Genomic DNA, 17,143 nt, shown 5'->3' on the forward strand with positions numbered 1-17,143 from the left:
CCAAAGAAAACCCACTTTCAAGACACTTTAAACTGAAATTACCCATGTTTAAGGTAAAATAAGATGAGTAAATGACCTTCGGTGGCGGTGTATTGTATGTAAACTGGTACAATCACCACATCCAATGGTCCACACAGGCTCGTGCTCGGGCCTGGGTTCCGGTCGCTCGCGCACTCTGCGAGAGCGCTTCCCCCAGGGCAGCTCATCAAACATGATGCCCGCAGAACCACAATCACTTTCATCAAACGCATCGGGCTGACATAATCATGGATATTCCAAATTACAACCGGTTTTGCTGTGAAATTCAATCCTTGCCCGACAGTCCGTCACACCACGTGATCTGATTGCTTTTTTGTTCTTAAGTAAAACACAAGATGATTAAAAAAACAAACATCACAAATGAAGGTGAAAACACGAGGTAAGGCCCAAGTCACATTTGGCTCGGCGGCCGGAGGGTCTACAAAATGTACGGGCACTAGCAATTATAAAGCGGCCTCAGTATTTCCACGGTCACACAATGTAGCAGTCACATATGTTTTTATTTCTCGGGTAGACGCACGGGGTATTTATAAATTGTGGTGACCGAAAACGTGGGGGTGCCGAACGGTCTTTGATTTGATATCGCACGGTGACCTTAGGACGTTCCTGCAGCGGCCATAGAATTTTCAAGGCAGACGCAAGGTGCCCGCAAGGCGACCGCAGGGGGACCCTAAGCCGAACGTGCGGCCAGACGAACGGTAACGAATGGGTTAATTAATTTATTTATTTATTTTTTACCAGTTTCTTTGCTTCAGTTTGTCGAATTTCTACGGCGAACGTAGAAATGAAAAAAGTTATAACTCTGCGTTATAATTCTACGGCGACCTTACGACCTGTAAAATATAGCCAAACGGCGTAGGGCCTCCCTGAGGCCACCTCAGTTTCTCTGCGGCCGCCGCACGTTTCTGTCAATTCACAGGGCGTACGGCCGCCGTATCCTTGCCGTAGAGCAGATGTGTCTGAGGCCTAAAGTATCGATCGACACACGAGAGATACTTTCACGAGGACTTCCACCGACGAACTGAATGAACAAAGCGCGTAGATGCGGCTCGAACAGGTGGGGGAGACACGTGAACAAACATGAACGCCACGTTGTGTTCGGTTCTTTTTTTAATGTATTGGGTTTTTAGGGCAAAATTTTCTCGAAAAAATTGTTCGGATTCCAATTTGTTCAAACAATGGGACGTTCGGATTCTGGGGGACCACGGTATATTATAGTTATAGTATATTCAGTTATATATACTGTTATATTTTTATTTCAGTAAAAAAAAACTGGTATATGTACCCATTCGTTACCGTCCGTCTGGCCGCACGTTCGCCTTAGGGCCCCCCTGCGGTCGCCTTGCAGGCACCTTGCGTCTGCCTTAAAAATTCTATGGCCGCCGCAGCGACGCCCTCAGGTCACCGTGCGACATCAAATCAAAGACTGTACGGCACCCCCACGTTTTCGGTCTCCACAATTTATAAACACGCCGTGCGTCTACCCGAAAAATAAAAACGTGTGTGACTGCTACATTGTGTGACCGTGGAAATACTGCAGCCGCTGTATAATTGCTGGTGGCCGCAGATTTTGGAGACCCCACGGCCGCCGTGGCAAATGTGACAGAGGCCTGAGGAAGAGGGAGGGGAGGAGGCTTTGGGTGCAGGGGAGGGGAGGGGGACGTAGTGAGAGTTGTTGACAGTTCATGACAGATTGTAGAAGAGCTTGGGGAGAGGGTCGGATGTGGAGGACAAAGGGCTACGGAGTGAAGGGATGAGTAGCAGTGGGGAATAATAAGAGAGGAGGCAAGGGCAAGGGGAAGTGGGAGATTGGAGGAGGTGGAGGAATGAGCTGGAAGAGAGAGATTGGGGAAAGGAGGCAGCTTTGTAGATATGAAGAGTGAGTGAGGGGTGAGATTTGAAAGGGAGGGTGAGGGGGGAGAATTGAGCAAGAAGGGTGAGGGGGAAGAATTGAGATAGAAAGGTGAGGGGAAGCTTTGAGGAGGAAGAGAAAGTAAAGTGTGCTTTGAAGAGGGAGGAGGTGGTTGATTTGTGAGGGAGGCGCGAGTGTGCAGCTTTGAGGGTGAGGGGAGACAATGAGAGCAGGCAGGCATGGCCATGGGGGAGGAGGGAGAAGGGAGGAGTGGGGAGAGCGGAAGGATGAGACTTACTTGTCATGTCCACAAAAACAGCAGTTACAGTACACATGGTTCGATGTGGTTCAGCCAAAGCTGAGCACATTGCTGACCCTTATAATTAAACTCTGCCAAATCCGATGCTGTGCAGGGCTGTTCCAGCAGGTGGCATGTCAGGAGATGCTGCATGGTTTGTGGTTCAGTGCCACAGTTACACACAGCATCCCTGTCATTTAAGTATCCCCATTTGGAGAGAGTGACTTTTGTTCGTCCAACACCAGATCTTAGTCTGTTCAGGCATTTCCACATTGCATAGCTTGAATCTGCTCCATGGGGGAGTGCCTCACTCACATTTAGCTCCATTGTTGTTGTTAATGGAAGGTTGCTCAGTCTTTCTTCCCATTGAATAACTCTTTCCCTGCTTGTGCTTGATGTTTCAAGGAGGGTGACATACCTTAGGAAGCTCTTTCTAGACTTCAGATGGCTTTGGGCTGGCATATGGCCAAAGAGAGGATGTCTTTCATCTGTAGCCTGTTGTTGACACTCTTTCTTACTTGCTGCACTTGGTCGTATCTCTGGTGGGGCTATGCCTGCCAGGATATACAGACGATCCATAGGTGTTGGTTTAAGGCAGCCTGTAATGAGGCGGCAGCTAACATTGAGAACGAGATCTAGCTTATTTGCATGTGTAGCTCGTTCCCATACAGGGCAGGCATATTCGGCCGTTGAGTAGCAAAGAGCTAGTGCAGTTGACTTCAATGTCTGTGGGCTCGCACCCCAAGTTGAACCAGTGAGCTTACTGATGATATTGTTCCTCACACTCACTTTGCACTTGGTCTTCTCAATATGAGTCCTAAAAGAGAGACATCTATCTCGGGTTACCCCTAGGTAGATTGGGTATTCACAGTGTTCAAGAGGGATTCCTGACCAGTCGACCTGCAGTTGGCGCTTGGCTTCGCGATTTCGCAGGTGGAAGGCACACACCTGTGTCTTGGATGGATTTGCACGGAGGTGGTTCTCTTCATGGTAGGGTGTCAACTCTGCAAGAGCGTTGGATAGTCTCTCTTCAACAACTTTGAAAGCGGCATCTTGTGCACCTATGCCAAGGTCGTCTGCATCGATGAAACGGCGGGTGTCTACACTGTTTGGTTGGTCGTTGGTGTCGATGTTAAAGAGGAGTGGTGCGAGCACACTCCCCTGTGGGAGGCCATTCTTGAGTCCTCGCCATCTGCTTTTCTTACCTCCTAGTTCAACAAAGAAGTGTCTGTTCTCGAGCATGCTTTCAATAAACTCTGTCAGGCGAGTATCTTTTGTGGTCTCCAGGATCTTGCTAAGAAGACGTCTGTGGTTGACTGTGTCATAGGCAGCTGAGAGGTCGACAAACACGACACCAGTTACCATCCCTTCCTCATAACCATCTTCGATATACTGGGTAAGGTTGAGTACTTGGCTAGTTGTGGACTTGCTGGGACGAGAACCTGCTTGTTCAGGGATGAGGTGTCTATTGACAGCAGGACCAATTTTGTTAAGGATCAGGCGTTCGAAAAGCTGAAAGGTGTGACTCAGGAGTGAGATTGGTCGGAAATTCTTAGGAGCGGATGGGTCTTTCCCAGGTTTCAGCGGTGCTATAATGTGAGCTTTCTTCCAGATCTTAGGGAGCTTGTGTGTTACTAAGCATTCATTAAAGAGCTGTAGAAGCCACTTCTTTGCCTCATGACCAAAGTGCTTAATCTGCTCAGTTTCAATCTTATCCAGCCCTGTTGCCTTTCCCGGTTTGAGGGGAGAGATTCCTGCTTCCAGCTCTCCCATAGTAAGTGGTCTTGTGAAACCAGGGTCTTCACTGTATTTCTTACGGTTTAGCTTGATCTTCTCTCTCTTTCCATTCTTGAGCAATTGGTTGGCCACTTGATTTGCAGTGGTTTTTGGGTGCTGAGAAACTGCTTTAGGATCGCCACGTAGCTTGTGAATTAGTGACCATGCTTTCTTGCTGTTCTTTGACATGTCGGTAGACTCAATAAGAGCATTCCAGGTCTTACGTCGCTCTTGGGCAATGCTTTCCATCACCTTCTCACCTTGAGCTGTTGTGTCTTCGGAGAAAGAGTCCACTTCAAACATGCTGATATAGTAATCATAGAGTCCTGCACATTCCATTGAAAGTCCAGGTATATATTCAACTCTACAGCCTTGTGGGATATGTTTCCGGGCAGTTTTCAGGACCAGATTAGCAAACAGTTCGTAGTTCTTGCGTATTGGTCTTATATATTTGATCTTCTCATCCAGCTCGTTGGTAAACTTTTTCCAGTCTGCTTTCTTGTAGTTAAAGCGCCTTTTAAAGGGGGCGGTGGTTGGGACTACAGCTGCATTGACTTGGATCCCAATGGGACGGTGTTGACTTGATGAAATGGGGTCGAGCACAATCTTCTTACACAGTCTGGCGATGTTGCTTGTAGCCATGGCAAGATCTGGGTTGTAGCCACGTTTCCAGCGAGCACTGTGGAGCGAGTGTGGTAGCTTAGGGTCATGGATAAGACTGAGTTGGTTGGTATCCATCCAGTCCTCTACTGCTTCTCCATCCTTGTTCATTTCAGAGTACTCCCACTGGGTGCTGTGGCTATTGAAATCACCAATAATGATCTGTGGTTTGCTGTGTACTTGGGAGGCTGGTTGAGGGAACATAAAGTCTACAGGTGGTGGTTTGTAGACAGATGTTACTACTACACTGCTTAACTCAGCTGATAAGACTTCGATGTCATGGTCTTCTGACATAGATGTTGCTTTTATAACTTAGCCTGCTTTCACAAATACAGCACTGCCATACTGTCGGTGGGGTCGCTCGATGGCCAGGGCCATACCAGGTATGGTGGGGCGGTTGTTTTCACTCCCTCTGTGCGTCTCTTGCAAGCAGAGAACATCGCACTGCTACTTGCTGCACAACTTGGCTAAGATGTTTTGTTTAGCAGATGAAAACCCTTCGATGTTCACAGATATGACTGTCAATGCCGGTCCTAAAAAGGTCCCTCGTTTTTGACATCGACCTCTGCGTCTATCTCTGGGCATGATGTTTATTGTTCAGCAACTTGTGGCTTGTAGCTTGTAGTGTAGCTTGCAGCTGTTGCTTGTGGTAGTGATAGGATTAGCAGTATCTTGTTGATACTCCCAGGGCTGCGACGAGGACGCTCCTATCTTGACCCCAATGAGATGGATTGGGGTTGAGACTGGGTTGAGGTATTGTGGAGATGGGAGCGGGTTGGCGGAAGGAACAGAAATTGAGGGTGTGGGAAGAGGGGGAGGTGTGATGAGAATTGAGGGGTGGGAAGAGGGGAAGGCAGCTTTGCGAAGGGGGAGTGGGGAGGGAGATTTGAAGGGAATGGGTAAGGGGGAGATTTTAAGAGGAGAAGGGTGAGAATGAAGATTTGAAGGGGAGAGGAGAGAATTGAGGGAGAAAGGTGTGGGGGGAGCTTTTGGGAAGGGTGAGGAGGAAGCATGGGGGGGAGAGGGGTAAGAGAGTGAAGTTTGCTTTGAAGAGGGAGGAGGGAGCTGAAGTGAGAGGGAAGCTTTGAGAGCTTGAAGTACATTATGTCTGGTTTACAGGCAGGCATAATGAGAGCAGGCATGGTCATGGAGGAGGAGGGAGAAGGGAGGGTGAGGAGAGGGGGAGGATGAGATGAGGTAGTGGTATGGTGGAGGTAGGAGTGGGTGGGGCGGGAACAAGATTTGAGGGGGTGAGAAGAGGAGGAAATGTGATGAGAAGAAAGAGAGTGTGATAGAGATATTGAACAGTGTGCTGAATGAGAGAGTCAGACATTTGAAAACCATACAGGTTGGGGTATCAGATGGGGAACTGTTAGTAAGACAGAGGACAGTGGAGAGATGCTTGGATGGGGGTCAAGATTGGAGGAGTAAGGAGAGGGTATAACAAGGAAGGAGTTAGGAGGAGGTAGATTTAAGGACTGATGAATTTGCACTGAAGTTCGAAAAAAAAGAACCATCGATAATGGAAGACGAACAAGTATTGCAAAATGAGATTTTAAAAATGTGTTGGTCAGAGATTCATTTACATTCATCGGAGGATGGATGGAGTGCAGAAGGATTAACAGAGTGGAGAAAGGAAGCGTTGTAACAGATGGAATTTTTATACACGGGATGAAAGAAAGGTCGAATTGAACACAAGATTTTGAAGAAAAATAAGAACCGGGCGAAGAGGGGAAGTTGAAGTATTCATTGTAAGAGACCATTTTTGAAGATTAGGGAAGAGGGGGGGGGAGAGTTAAGGAAAAGTTTGAAGAAAAGATCATGAAGGTGTGTGGTGAAAACCTTCACAATCAGTGGGATTGGCAAGGAAGAGGAAACAGAAGGAAGAAGAAGAACAGTCGGTACAGCAAGTCACGTGGTGACGTGGGCTATAAGTGAGGAGGGAAAAGGTTTTATTTTATTTTATTGTATTTTTTTTATATTTTAAGACATGAAACAGAGAGTATAGTTGGGAGGGCGAGAAGGAGGGTGGAGGGAAAAGTGGTGAAAATAAAAATTATGGTAATAAGGAGAAAATACAAGTAAACACAATCGTGCACACAGACGGGAAGACGGGTAGGCCTCAGGGAAATTCGACGTGACAATACCGATTAAAACTCATCAAACATCACGAATTTTGAAACCAAACCAAACTAGGAACACAGTAAACACAGAGGCAACAAATTATACAGTGAAAAATTAAATTAAAGATCCTATCGTGTCCTTCGTGAGAAGTAAGCGAACTATCGTCGGCACCATGAACAAATTACAAATTCTTGCTCTGACCTCCTTAGTTGAACGTCAGGTCTTGGGCCAAACTTTCTGCGGCCAACTCGACGAGAAGATGGAAATAATTGTGGCTATGAAAGAACAACAATAATGCAATGAATTAATGAGTAAACCTGTAAGGTCCACCACTCTTTTAGAAAAGCTGTTCAAGAAAATATGGGAATAGGAAAAAGGTTCCAGAGGGTTGGCTGAATACCTGTATTTGATTTCTAAGATTCCAAAGAAGAAAGATGTCACATTATAACAACTATTGAGGCATTATTTTGCTATTGAATAGTATCCAAGGTCTTTGCTGAATTTATTTAGATGGAATCAAAACATCATTGATAATATTCTGAGAAGAGAACAAGATGTTTTACATAAAAGGGGATCTTGTAATGACCAGATTTATTTTTTCGTTTTACAAACAATGGTGGAACAGAAGATTTAATTTCAGAAACTACGATATATAATGTTTGTTGATTTTGAGGAAGCCATCTGTAGCATTCATAGGAACTAGCATTAAAACAGACGCTTCCCTGGCAGTAGTTGAACAACATAACATAATTTTTATTGAGTTATGAATAATACACTGCCGTAAAAACCTAGCCTCGCCTCGCTCTAGCCGTAACACAGTGTTCACATCCCAGCGAAGAGTTTGAGAGATGGAGAAAATCTGACTACTTAAATATATAGATAATATATTGTTGCAGATCTGTGATTCAAGGCTTGTCACTCGGGGAAGCAGTCGAGTCCCTCCCAAACGCGCGCGGTCCCGAGGCCGGCAGTCACAGATAATATAACTCCGCACGCCGACAGGTTGCTAAGCAACCACGAACGCCGATTGGTACTGCCAATCCTGGCAGAGTTACACTACTCCCGGTGTGATACCTTATCTGTTGATGGCCATACCAAGGAGGGTATCGTGCCCTCGATGCGTACTCACATTCACTTACCGTTTGAAGTGCAGCCCAGCAGAGCTGCCAAGTACGCACCACCTAATAAGATCTCATTAGTGGGGTAGAATTTCCTGGCGAACTACGTGCGGATCTTGATGGATCAATGGAGGAAAAAACAGAACGAGCTGGGTACATATACACCGTAAGCAATTTATTTATAAAGCGAGGGAGAGGAAAGGCATGTGAACAATAATAAACGGTTTGATTACGAGCAATATGTACAACAGGGAAAGCAAGGATTTGTGGGGTTCGGCAAAAGAAAATAGTTATATACAAAAGAGAAGACACGGGGCAGAGCTGAACCGATACTAAACTTCTAAAATCTTAATTTTGCTAACATGACAGGCGCCATCAGACACACACCCGAGGAAAGGAGAAAGCAAAGAAAGATGAGAGAAAGTACGAGATGTGAACAACCTATTTTGTAACTGGCGTGGTCGACGGACCAACACAACCCAGTCGCTTAGTGTGGTGTTATGCACAGACTGGACACGAGAGGGTGCGATGGCGAAGAAGGAGTTTGGGGTGAGGAATATTGGATTCCTCATTCTTGGAGTATTTTACGATACATCACTTAGGAGGGGAGTAGAGAAGAAAATGGAGTGTCTGTGGTGCGTGAGTGAGGAGGTGCGATGAGGTGGAGAGGAAGGTGTAAAAGTGGGCGGGGGGGGTGGCGTCGGAAATGAAGCATAGAACATGTAAGGAGAATAGACAACATGAGTGTGGAGAAATCTGTTTGTATAATTATTAATTTGTGTGGAACTGCACTTTGTCCGACGCATGGTCTCGATGAGCTCAACCAAGCTACCCCCCCCCCCCACCCTACAAACTGAGCCAGACGAGACGAAGGTGGGACCCAGATGAAGAGAGTGAGCATGTGGAACTTGGTACATTTATAATCCTCCTGCGAAGGTGGAGCCCTGGAGATGGAACAGGCGGGCTCTAGGTGTATCCTCGTGCCGCTATTGGCATGCAGATGCTCACCCCAACCTTGGCCCGCCCAGATGAGGATTCAGCACTGGAAATGCCCTCATTCACCCACGAACCAGGCCATGCGATGGAGCTCCGAGATTCAACATGGAGCGGGGCACCTGATCGCACGCCCCATCCATGAGTGCATTTCCTCACTCCCATGGGTCCCGAAAGGTGACGGCGGTCATCATTGGCAGTGGTGAGTGTAGTCGTGAGCTTTGGTGTGGTGGTTGAGACATCATGGTTGTGGCGTTTGTAGCGGTGAATGTAGGTGAATTTTGGATGGAGGCAGTTGTGGTTTGATGTCGTGGGGAATTTTTGGAAGGCATTGTGGTGGTTGCAGGAATGTTGCAGCGTTGGGGTCCGAGTACAGCGAAGTCTAAGTTGATGTGTCGTTGAGGAATGGCGCAAGGTTTGAATTGGAAATGGCGCGCATATACAAATGAGCTGCTTGCATGAAGGAGAGGTCTTGTGGACGAAGTAAAGTAAAGTAAAATAAAATGGATAAAAGAATAAAGAATGGGATACAAGACCTACCTAATAGCCTTTGCAACACATTTTGTCCCATATACCCACTAGACGTGAGGGAAGGGTTATCCAAAATGGATACTAATGAAATGACTGTCTGAGGACCGCTCTATGTTGTGTGCCTTAGTCTTGGGGCAGTGTCGGCTTCACAGAACCGCAACAAGATGAAATCAACAGGATGTTGATTGAGTTGTGATGAGCACCATGGGAAACATGAAGAAGTTGACGTTTCAGGCATTAACCTTTTGGCAGAGCAAAATAGTTGATTACTTAACCTTTTTTGCTCCGATGAAGGGTTAATGCCTGAAACCTCAGCCTCTTATTGCTTCCCACAGTGGTTAGCATACCTCAATCAATATCTCGTTGATTTCATCCATTGGTCTACCTGTCCACTGATGCAGATTGACACTTGCCTTCACCAGCAAGACTAGTTATTCATTCCACATTCATACAAATTGTCTGGGGAAATTATTTTAAAATATGGTATCCCCGAGAAAGTCATATCTACGATTAAACTTCTAGATGGTGGGTTTGAGTGCATGTGATACTTGAAGGAATGGTATCGCCATGGTTTGAAATTATAACTGGAGGAAAGCAGTGGTGTTTATAATATGCAGCCCTGTTCCTAATTATCCACACACCTTTTGAAAAAAAAATCTCGGGTTGGGTGGGGTGGGAGGAGGGGGGGGATAGCGGAGGGTGGTTGTAACCTGCTCTGTCTGTCTGTCTGTCGTCCATCACGTCATGCTATCTCCTAAATTATTGTGCAAGAATTCACCAAACTTGGTAGTTATGATCACCACGTGGCACGAAGTTGCAAGAGCAGTGTCAGTTTTTGGCCATACCCTGCTCGGGTGGAATCAAAAGGTCAAGTACCAAAAAGTACAATTACAGTCACATTTCTGAACATTTTTTAATCACCATTAGAGGATGCATGAAAATATGTAACGAGTTTTTGGATTTTACCCTGGTTCATGCCTGAGGAGGGTGGGGACTTTGGTTCACAAGGGTCGAAATGGAAATTCTTTTGTTTAACACAAAATTTGATATTGGGTCATTCCTGGTGGAACTTTTTGCTCTTTCATCTTTGCTTTAGGTGGGAAGCATGGGGATTTGCAATGGTGCGCCATCGACTTCGCTCTAGCTGTAATTGGGTAGGTCATACGAAAGTCCTCACAAGGGAGAGAAACGGGTGCCAAATGTTTTGAATCATTTTTGGAAGAAAAAAAAAAACTAGATTATGCAGACAATTTGGCACTCACATCTGAAGCATTTGAAGATATTGAAGGAAAATAACAAAACGAGTTGGGAAACAAGCACAAACAATTGGTTTGAAAGTTAACATCGATAAACTGTTGAAACTCAATTACAAGGCATCAAATGAGAAACTTGGCCTGGCGTTGGCTTAGCGGTTAGGGTGGTGGCTTTTGGGATCCTAGGGTCCTGAGTTTTGAGCCCCGTTGGCCGCTGAATTAACACCAGGGGGTTGACTCAGCTTGTCGTCCTCCCGAGGTTGGCGAAATGAGCACCAGTGTACTAGTAACAGGGGCAATGCATCAGCGGCATAGCCGCGCCCCTAAGCAATGATGCATCCGGCAGTCAAAAAAGGCTGCACACGAAGGGAAGATGAGAAGCTTGAAATGCATGGTGAAGAAATGTACGATGTGAAGGAGTTTGTATATTTTGGTCGCTTTTGGAGACCAAAAGTCAGGAACAGAGAGAGAGAGATGTAAAAAACGTGATAATAAAAAAGCTAAGCAATATCTTTTTCAAAGTCAATGCAGTGTAGAACTTATCTAAGATCAAAAATGGAGACACAATTAAAGCTGCTTATTTCAACCATTAAGTCTGTGCTTTTGTGCAGTGCAGAAAATTGGAAGATGACTAAAATGATGAAAAATCAACTCGGGAGTTTTTCGGCAGAATTGTCTACGGAAGATTCTGATCGTGTTTTGGCTAAATTAAAATTAAATTTTGAACGAGGAAGCTAAGAAAATAACTGGTCAGAAAGACATTATAGAGGAAATAAAACAGAGTGGAGATGAATAGAAAAGGTCATAATATAAGAAAAGGAAAAAGTTTTTTCCCATGGCAGCCATCTTTTGGACAGCAACAGGGGGCGACCAACAATTATTTTGAGGACTATGGATCAAGAGCTGAAAGAATGTGATAGCATAAACATTGAAGAAGCAGTAGTGTTAGCCAAGTACAGAGATCGCTGGAGATATTTTGTATCTGGCATATGCGTTTTTGGACGTTAAGTCGTCATCGTCATCATTATCATCTTCAGTAGCTCCAGGCAGGCATCCTCGCAGGAAGTCCACAGCCCCAAAGAAGCCAGCAGCCACTCAGACCAGATGCTCCCAGAGAGTCGAGAATAATTTAGCAGATTCGGCCGTAGTCTGAAGACTGGGAAGTTGGAGGAAGTTTGCAGTGCAGAGGTCTTCCTCATCAGGCGTTGCCCATCCGCTGGTGATCCCACTACAAACACGTCTCCTCCGTTGGGACCTAGACATGAAGTATATCAATGAAATGGATGAAAGCAACCAGTCTTTGCTTGTGAATCATTTGTAAGGTGGGGAAGGGTGGTGTGTGGTGGTGGTGAGGAGAGCTCAAATGGCGAGGAAGTGCCACTGTTCTTGCCTTTGGCTTTGTTCTGTCTTGGTCACCTTGGCCCCTTTCTCTCATTGCATGATTCATCATTCATGGGTTTATTTAAGTGAACATCAGTGTTTTGTTTAATCCTAAAATGTGACTCTCACCTGATGGTATTTCTGTCGATGCTGACTTTAGCACCACCTATGTACTTGTTCGTTCATTAACGTAAAAAGCACAGCAAAAGTGAAGGACTTGCATGGGTTTTTGTCTTCATATTAAATAAAATAATGTTGCATTTCTTTTGTACCTCCTTGACTCTTGCCAGAATCTTTACACCTGGGAACCCTCATAGCTGCCCATGGATACTTCTTCCCCATCTCAGATCATGTTCTCACCCTGAAAGATGATGGTACATTTTATCGCTTCCAGGTGAGGCTTTGGCAGTGGCTTGGACCGTTGCTTTTTATTGCATGTAACTCGTACAAGGAAAGAGCTGGAGCAGATTTGTAATCTTAGCAGGGGTCGAGAATCCTGATTTGTTTTTCCAGCTTGAGATGGTTTTGAGAGAACATGTGTAACGAGTTTTATCCGAAATGAAGTTAAAATGCGACATTGTATATCAAATGGAAAAAAAATCCTGAAATAAAGAATGGGAAATGTGTCAAACAGATAATGATGTTGGTAATGCATGAAGCTGATTTGATGGGAAGGCATGCAAGTGCACATCTGCTGCCGTGAGCTCGGAAATGGTACAATGACACTAGAAACAGGGAGATGTATTTAAACAGGAACCCAAACACTAAGACCACCTTGACGCTAATCTATCCCTTGATACCCTACAAAATAGATATGATATGTGTTTTTTCCTGATTTGCGATTTCTAAAGTAGGTAATTTTACGATTAAAAGTCGAAATCTACTTCTTCATACTTCGCCTTGATGTTGTACGAGGAAGTCGACCGCCATATCCGCATTGTCTACACTTCTACGGGTTATATCGCAGTACGATTTAACTCAAACGGCGAATAATTTTAGATTTTCCACAAATATCATGAGTCGATGCGTCCTTGGTGCTTGAAGTAATACACACCGATATGGTTTCATGCTACGGCTACACCAATGGCCGAAAGACTAACTTTGCCAGAAATTGGACGAGGTTTATCCGAAATACCCATGAGTGGATCGGGCGTAGAAAATGTTCGCTTTTGTGCTTGCAACATTTTCAGAGCACTGTTATAAAACAGCAGACATGGCTATAGACCTTGTGAATATCTGCTGCAGTTGAGAGAAGATGCCATCCCCATGATAAAGGGGAAGAAACAGCCGTCGCTCTAAACTCACACCATCTCTACCCAGCTACCGGCACATGTACATGGACGATTGAGTGGTGAATAAAACACCTGTTGTCATTGCTCACCAGATACCACAAGAGCAACTGAAAATAATTATCTATTATCAACACAAATGTCTACAAATCACATGAACCACCATGTATGTATCATCTACCCCTCCGAATGGATTTGACCTCGGACACTAAAATTTCAGGGTCCCCTCCCTCCGCCCCATGCCCCCTCCACAATCCCCATAAACCAACACTCCCATAATACCCACTACCACCCCACCCCCGCCTCCACCACATCCCCACAATCCCCCATCAACCATCACCCTAACAACACGCAGCACCACCCCATGCACGCTCCCTCCCTCCATCATCTCCCCACTATTCCCTATCAATCATCACCCTAACAATACCTACCACCACCATACATCCTTCTCCCCTCCCCCCCCCCCCCCAGCACCATTCCTCCCTCCACTGGGGCACTACACGGCACGGACACTACACAGACACGGCAAGACTACAGACACAAATGTCGTCCTGGAAAGTATGAAACGGGATGATCTTGTAACAAACAAGATACCTGGTTAGCTTGCGGTGGTGGGACAAAGCATTTGGCGCCCATTTTGTCTTCGGTGTCCGTGCCGTGTCGTGCCACTTCCATTCCATTTCCGTGTCCATGTCATGCTGTGTCCGTGCTGTGTTTCTGCTGAAGTAGTATAACTGATTTCTCAATTGATCCCTCATAAGCCGTCAATTGAACAGAAAAACGAAACCTACCAATTTTTGGTGAACATGTGACTGGTGTTGCTTCACTAACACTTCCATTGTCCCTATCTTTGTCTGAATCACTCGCACAAGGCTCGCAACGATATGGCTCCATAATTCCCCCGAAGGCGTTTCAATCACTAATTTTGTCTCCAATAGTTTCTTCAAAATCCCACTGATCACTTTCAACATCGTAAGAACCTTCAGAGTTGCTAATGACGGTGGAATCAGTATCGGAATCCGAGCTTAAAATACATTTTTTCTCCATGTAAAGTCTCCATTTGGATCAAGGTGTGTTCAGAGTGTGACGTCACTGGCAAAATCAAAAATCGACACTGTAGGGCTTTTTTTCGGCACTTTGTGATTGGCAAAAAAAAAAAAAAAAAAAATATATATATATATATATATATATATATATATATATATATATATATATATATATATATATATATTTTACCTTGAAATTAGACCGTGATTAATTATTTCATTGGTTTTCAGAAGAAAAAAAAATTGTTTGGGTTCCCCTTTCAGAAAAGTTGCAGCAGAGCAATGTAGTAAGTTTATTGAAAATATAAATTTCTCAATACAAGGATATTATAAATAACTGGAAGGGCACACTTCGATATGGTGACGTTGCCAAATATGCCTTCCTCCACATTATTACGTCATTATACATACCTTTACCAAGTTTGATTTAAATCCCTGAACCCAGGTTCAAAATATTAAATAATCCTGGCTGCCAGACCATGCGTCCGATCACGTTGAAATTTAAAACATATATTCCACATGACAACAAGATCATAATTGTGACGTTTCACATCAACTGATGAAGCGGTTCAAGAGAAATAACTTTAAAGTTTTTCATTCAATCCAATGGCTGCCAGACTGTGTGACCTATTAATTGTTCGTGAACAACCTGGTATTCTCAAGGTTTGGGGAACGTGTGTGAAGTCTCACCTCTACCTGTACAGCTGTTCTGGAGAAGATGATTTTTAAAGAATTTAGGGGAAATCAAATCTGGCAGCCAAACGATGTGACCTATGACATCATAGATGGATAACTTTTTGTTCCTCGTGCATAGCTTTGGAGAAGAAGATTTTTGAAAGTTTTTATGTTAAAAACAATATGGCTGCCAAACCATTTCACCGATGACATCATCAATTCCCAAATCAACATTACAGATTATTTTGTTTTCTGAACAGTGAGGGAGGTATGAGAGGTGGGGTGGGAGAAGTGGAGGGGGAGGAATGATGAGAATTATAAAAGTGAATGTTGATTACCAAGCTGTTTCCATTTTTTTTAAAAGGTCCTGTGAATTTACTTCTGTTTTACCCATCTTTGCCCTTTGTTTTGCCACTTGCACCTTTTTTGACCCATTTCCATTTGCTGGGATCTTTAAGACTCCATACTTTTGGCCTTCAAATTGCTGGGAGCCTGAAAACACGGACTACGGTAAGAAAACTCTCTCTCCGTCTCCATCTCCGTCTCTCTCTCTCTCTCTCTCTCTCTCTCTCTCTCTCTCTCTCTCTCTCTCTCTCTCTCTCTTTCTCTCTCTCTCTCTCTCTCTCTCTCTCTCTCTGTCTGTCTGTCTGTCTGTCTGTCTGTCTGTCTCTCTGTCTCTCTGTCTCTCTGTCTCTCTGTCTCTCTGTCCGTTTCTTTGCTTTGATAAGGACAGAGGAAATGTTCAACATCGGATAGGATTCCCTTGTTTCTGCCTCCTTCTTTGTCTCAATCTCTTTGTTCCCAGCTCCGCTTGTTAATAAAAAGCATTTTTTTTCTGTTTCCCTGTCATTCGCATTCTTCCCAGCTCAAACATAGGCTTTTGCTTTGTACTTGTTTTTCCACTTATGTTATCATGATCATGACTGTATCAGGCCCAAGGACGTTGTTGGTTTTGCAAATCCACATGGCTGCTGCAAATTGCTCCTTTTGGGTGATTGGATTTACATATATGTATACACATGTATATATGTATATATATATATATATATATATATATATATATATATATATATATATATATATATATATATATATATTAGAGTACTTCATAATAGGGGCTAAAAAAAATAAAAGAATGAATATTCATGCTCCTTGGGTGTGCCTTTGTTCCATTTGACAGTAGAAACATACACACCAAATATGAAGCAGATTGGAGGATGTTTAGGGGTTCCTCAAGTTGGCACAATATTGTTGAAATTTGCCAAACTGTAATTGACAACTTGCCGTCGAATATGCACAATGCAGTACACTTCACAATTAATATGGTTGTTTGATATTGTTGCGAATTCGCGCCCGCCAGCGTGCGAACGGCCACATAACTCGAATCGCGGCACGTCGCCCACCGGACGGACAATTCAGTCGTGACCCTCTCGGAACAACGCCGGAGCTAGTCACGGGTGGGGGTTTAACCTCACCACGATTGTGCCAATTGCCCACCCGCGCAGGATAGGGTTGCTCACCAAATTTGATCGACCTAAGTACCTGCGCGAGTGGTCGACCGGGCGATCGTACCACGGCACAGGCCGACTCTGGACTCGAACCGCTTAAGCGGTCCGTTCCGTGCTACAGTGATAACCGAGCGGTGTTATCGTCGGCCTTGACGGTTCCGATTAATTACCGGGATGTTGCACCCACTACGAACCCCTTACGTGATGCAAGATGGAGATTCACATGGAGAAAAGACGAAGCGAAACGGGCACAGTTCAACAAGCAAGCATTTTATTCCGCGGCACACGGAAAGCACGTATATACAGCCATACAGAAACAAAATGCACATAGAAAGCAAAGGAAGGGTTAAAACCGACTACACGCGTACACACGGCAACACTTACACAGTTCTACTTGAAAGACGGCGCCAACACACATTTACACAAAAGCAAAAGAAAGAAGCCACCCCAACAGACAAGGAGGCAGACAGGCCCGTAGGCCAAATGTGCGCGGGGCCTGGAGGAGCGGCCAGGTCCGCGAGACCAGGGAGGTCTTACCAGCGTCCTCGTGACACGTTGGCGGGCAAGCCGCAAAGTGTCCGCGCTGCTGTGCCCCGACTCC

At 44.9% G+C, this 17,143-nt stretch overlaps 1 protein-coding gene across 3 annotated transcripts in view; it reads left to right on the forward strand.

Moving 5' to 3' along the window:
* Positions 1-17,143, forward strand: part of LOC147032477 (regulator of G protein signaling 7-like) — a 323,631-nt gene that overhangs the window by 164,207 nt on the left and 142,281 nt on the right. For all 3 annotated transcript variants that reach the window (XM_085870131.1, XM_085870132.1, XM_085870133.1), the window contains exons 4-5: positions 12,315-12,418; positions 15,493-15,544. In XM_085870131.1, the coding sequence (XP_085726257.1) occupies positions 12,315-12,418; positions 15,493-15,544 (156 nt within the window). The remainder of the gene's footprint in view (positions 1-12,314; positions 12,419-15,492; positions 15,545-17,143) is intronic.

The sequence above is a fragment of the Eptatretus burgeri genome, chromosome 2 (assembly GCF_056783735.1).
Source record: "Eptatretus burgeri isolate ZD-2024b chromosome 2, Ebu_testis_v1, whole genome shotgun sequence".
NCBI lineage: Eukaryota > Metazoa > Chordata > Myxini > Myxiniformes > Myxinidae > Eptatretus > Eptatretus burgeri.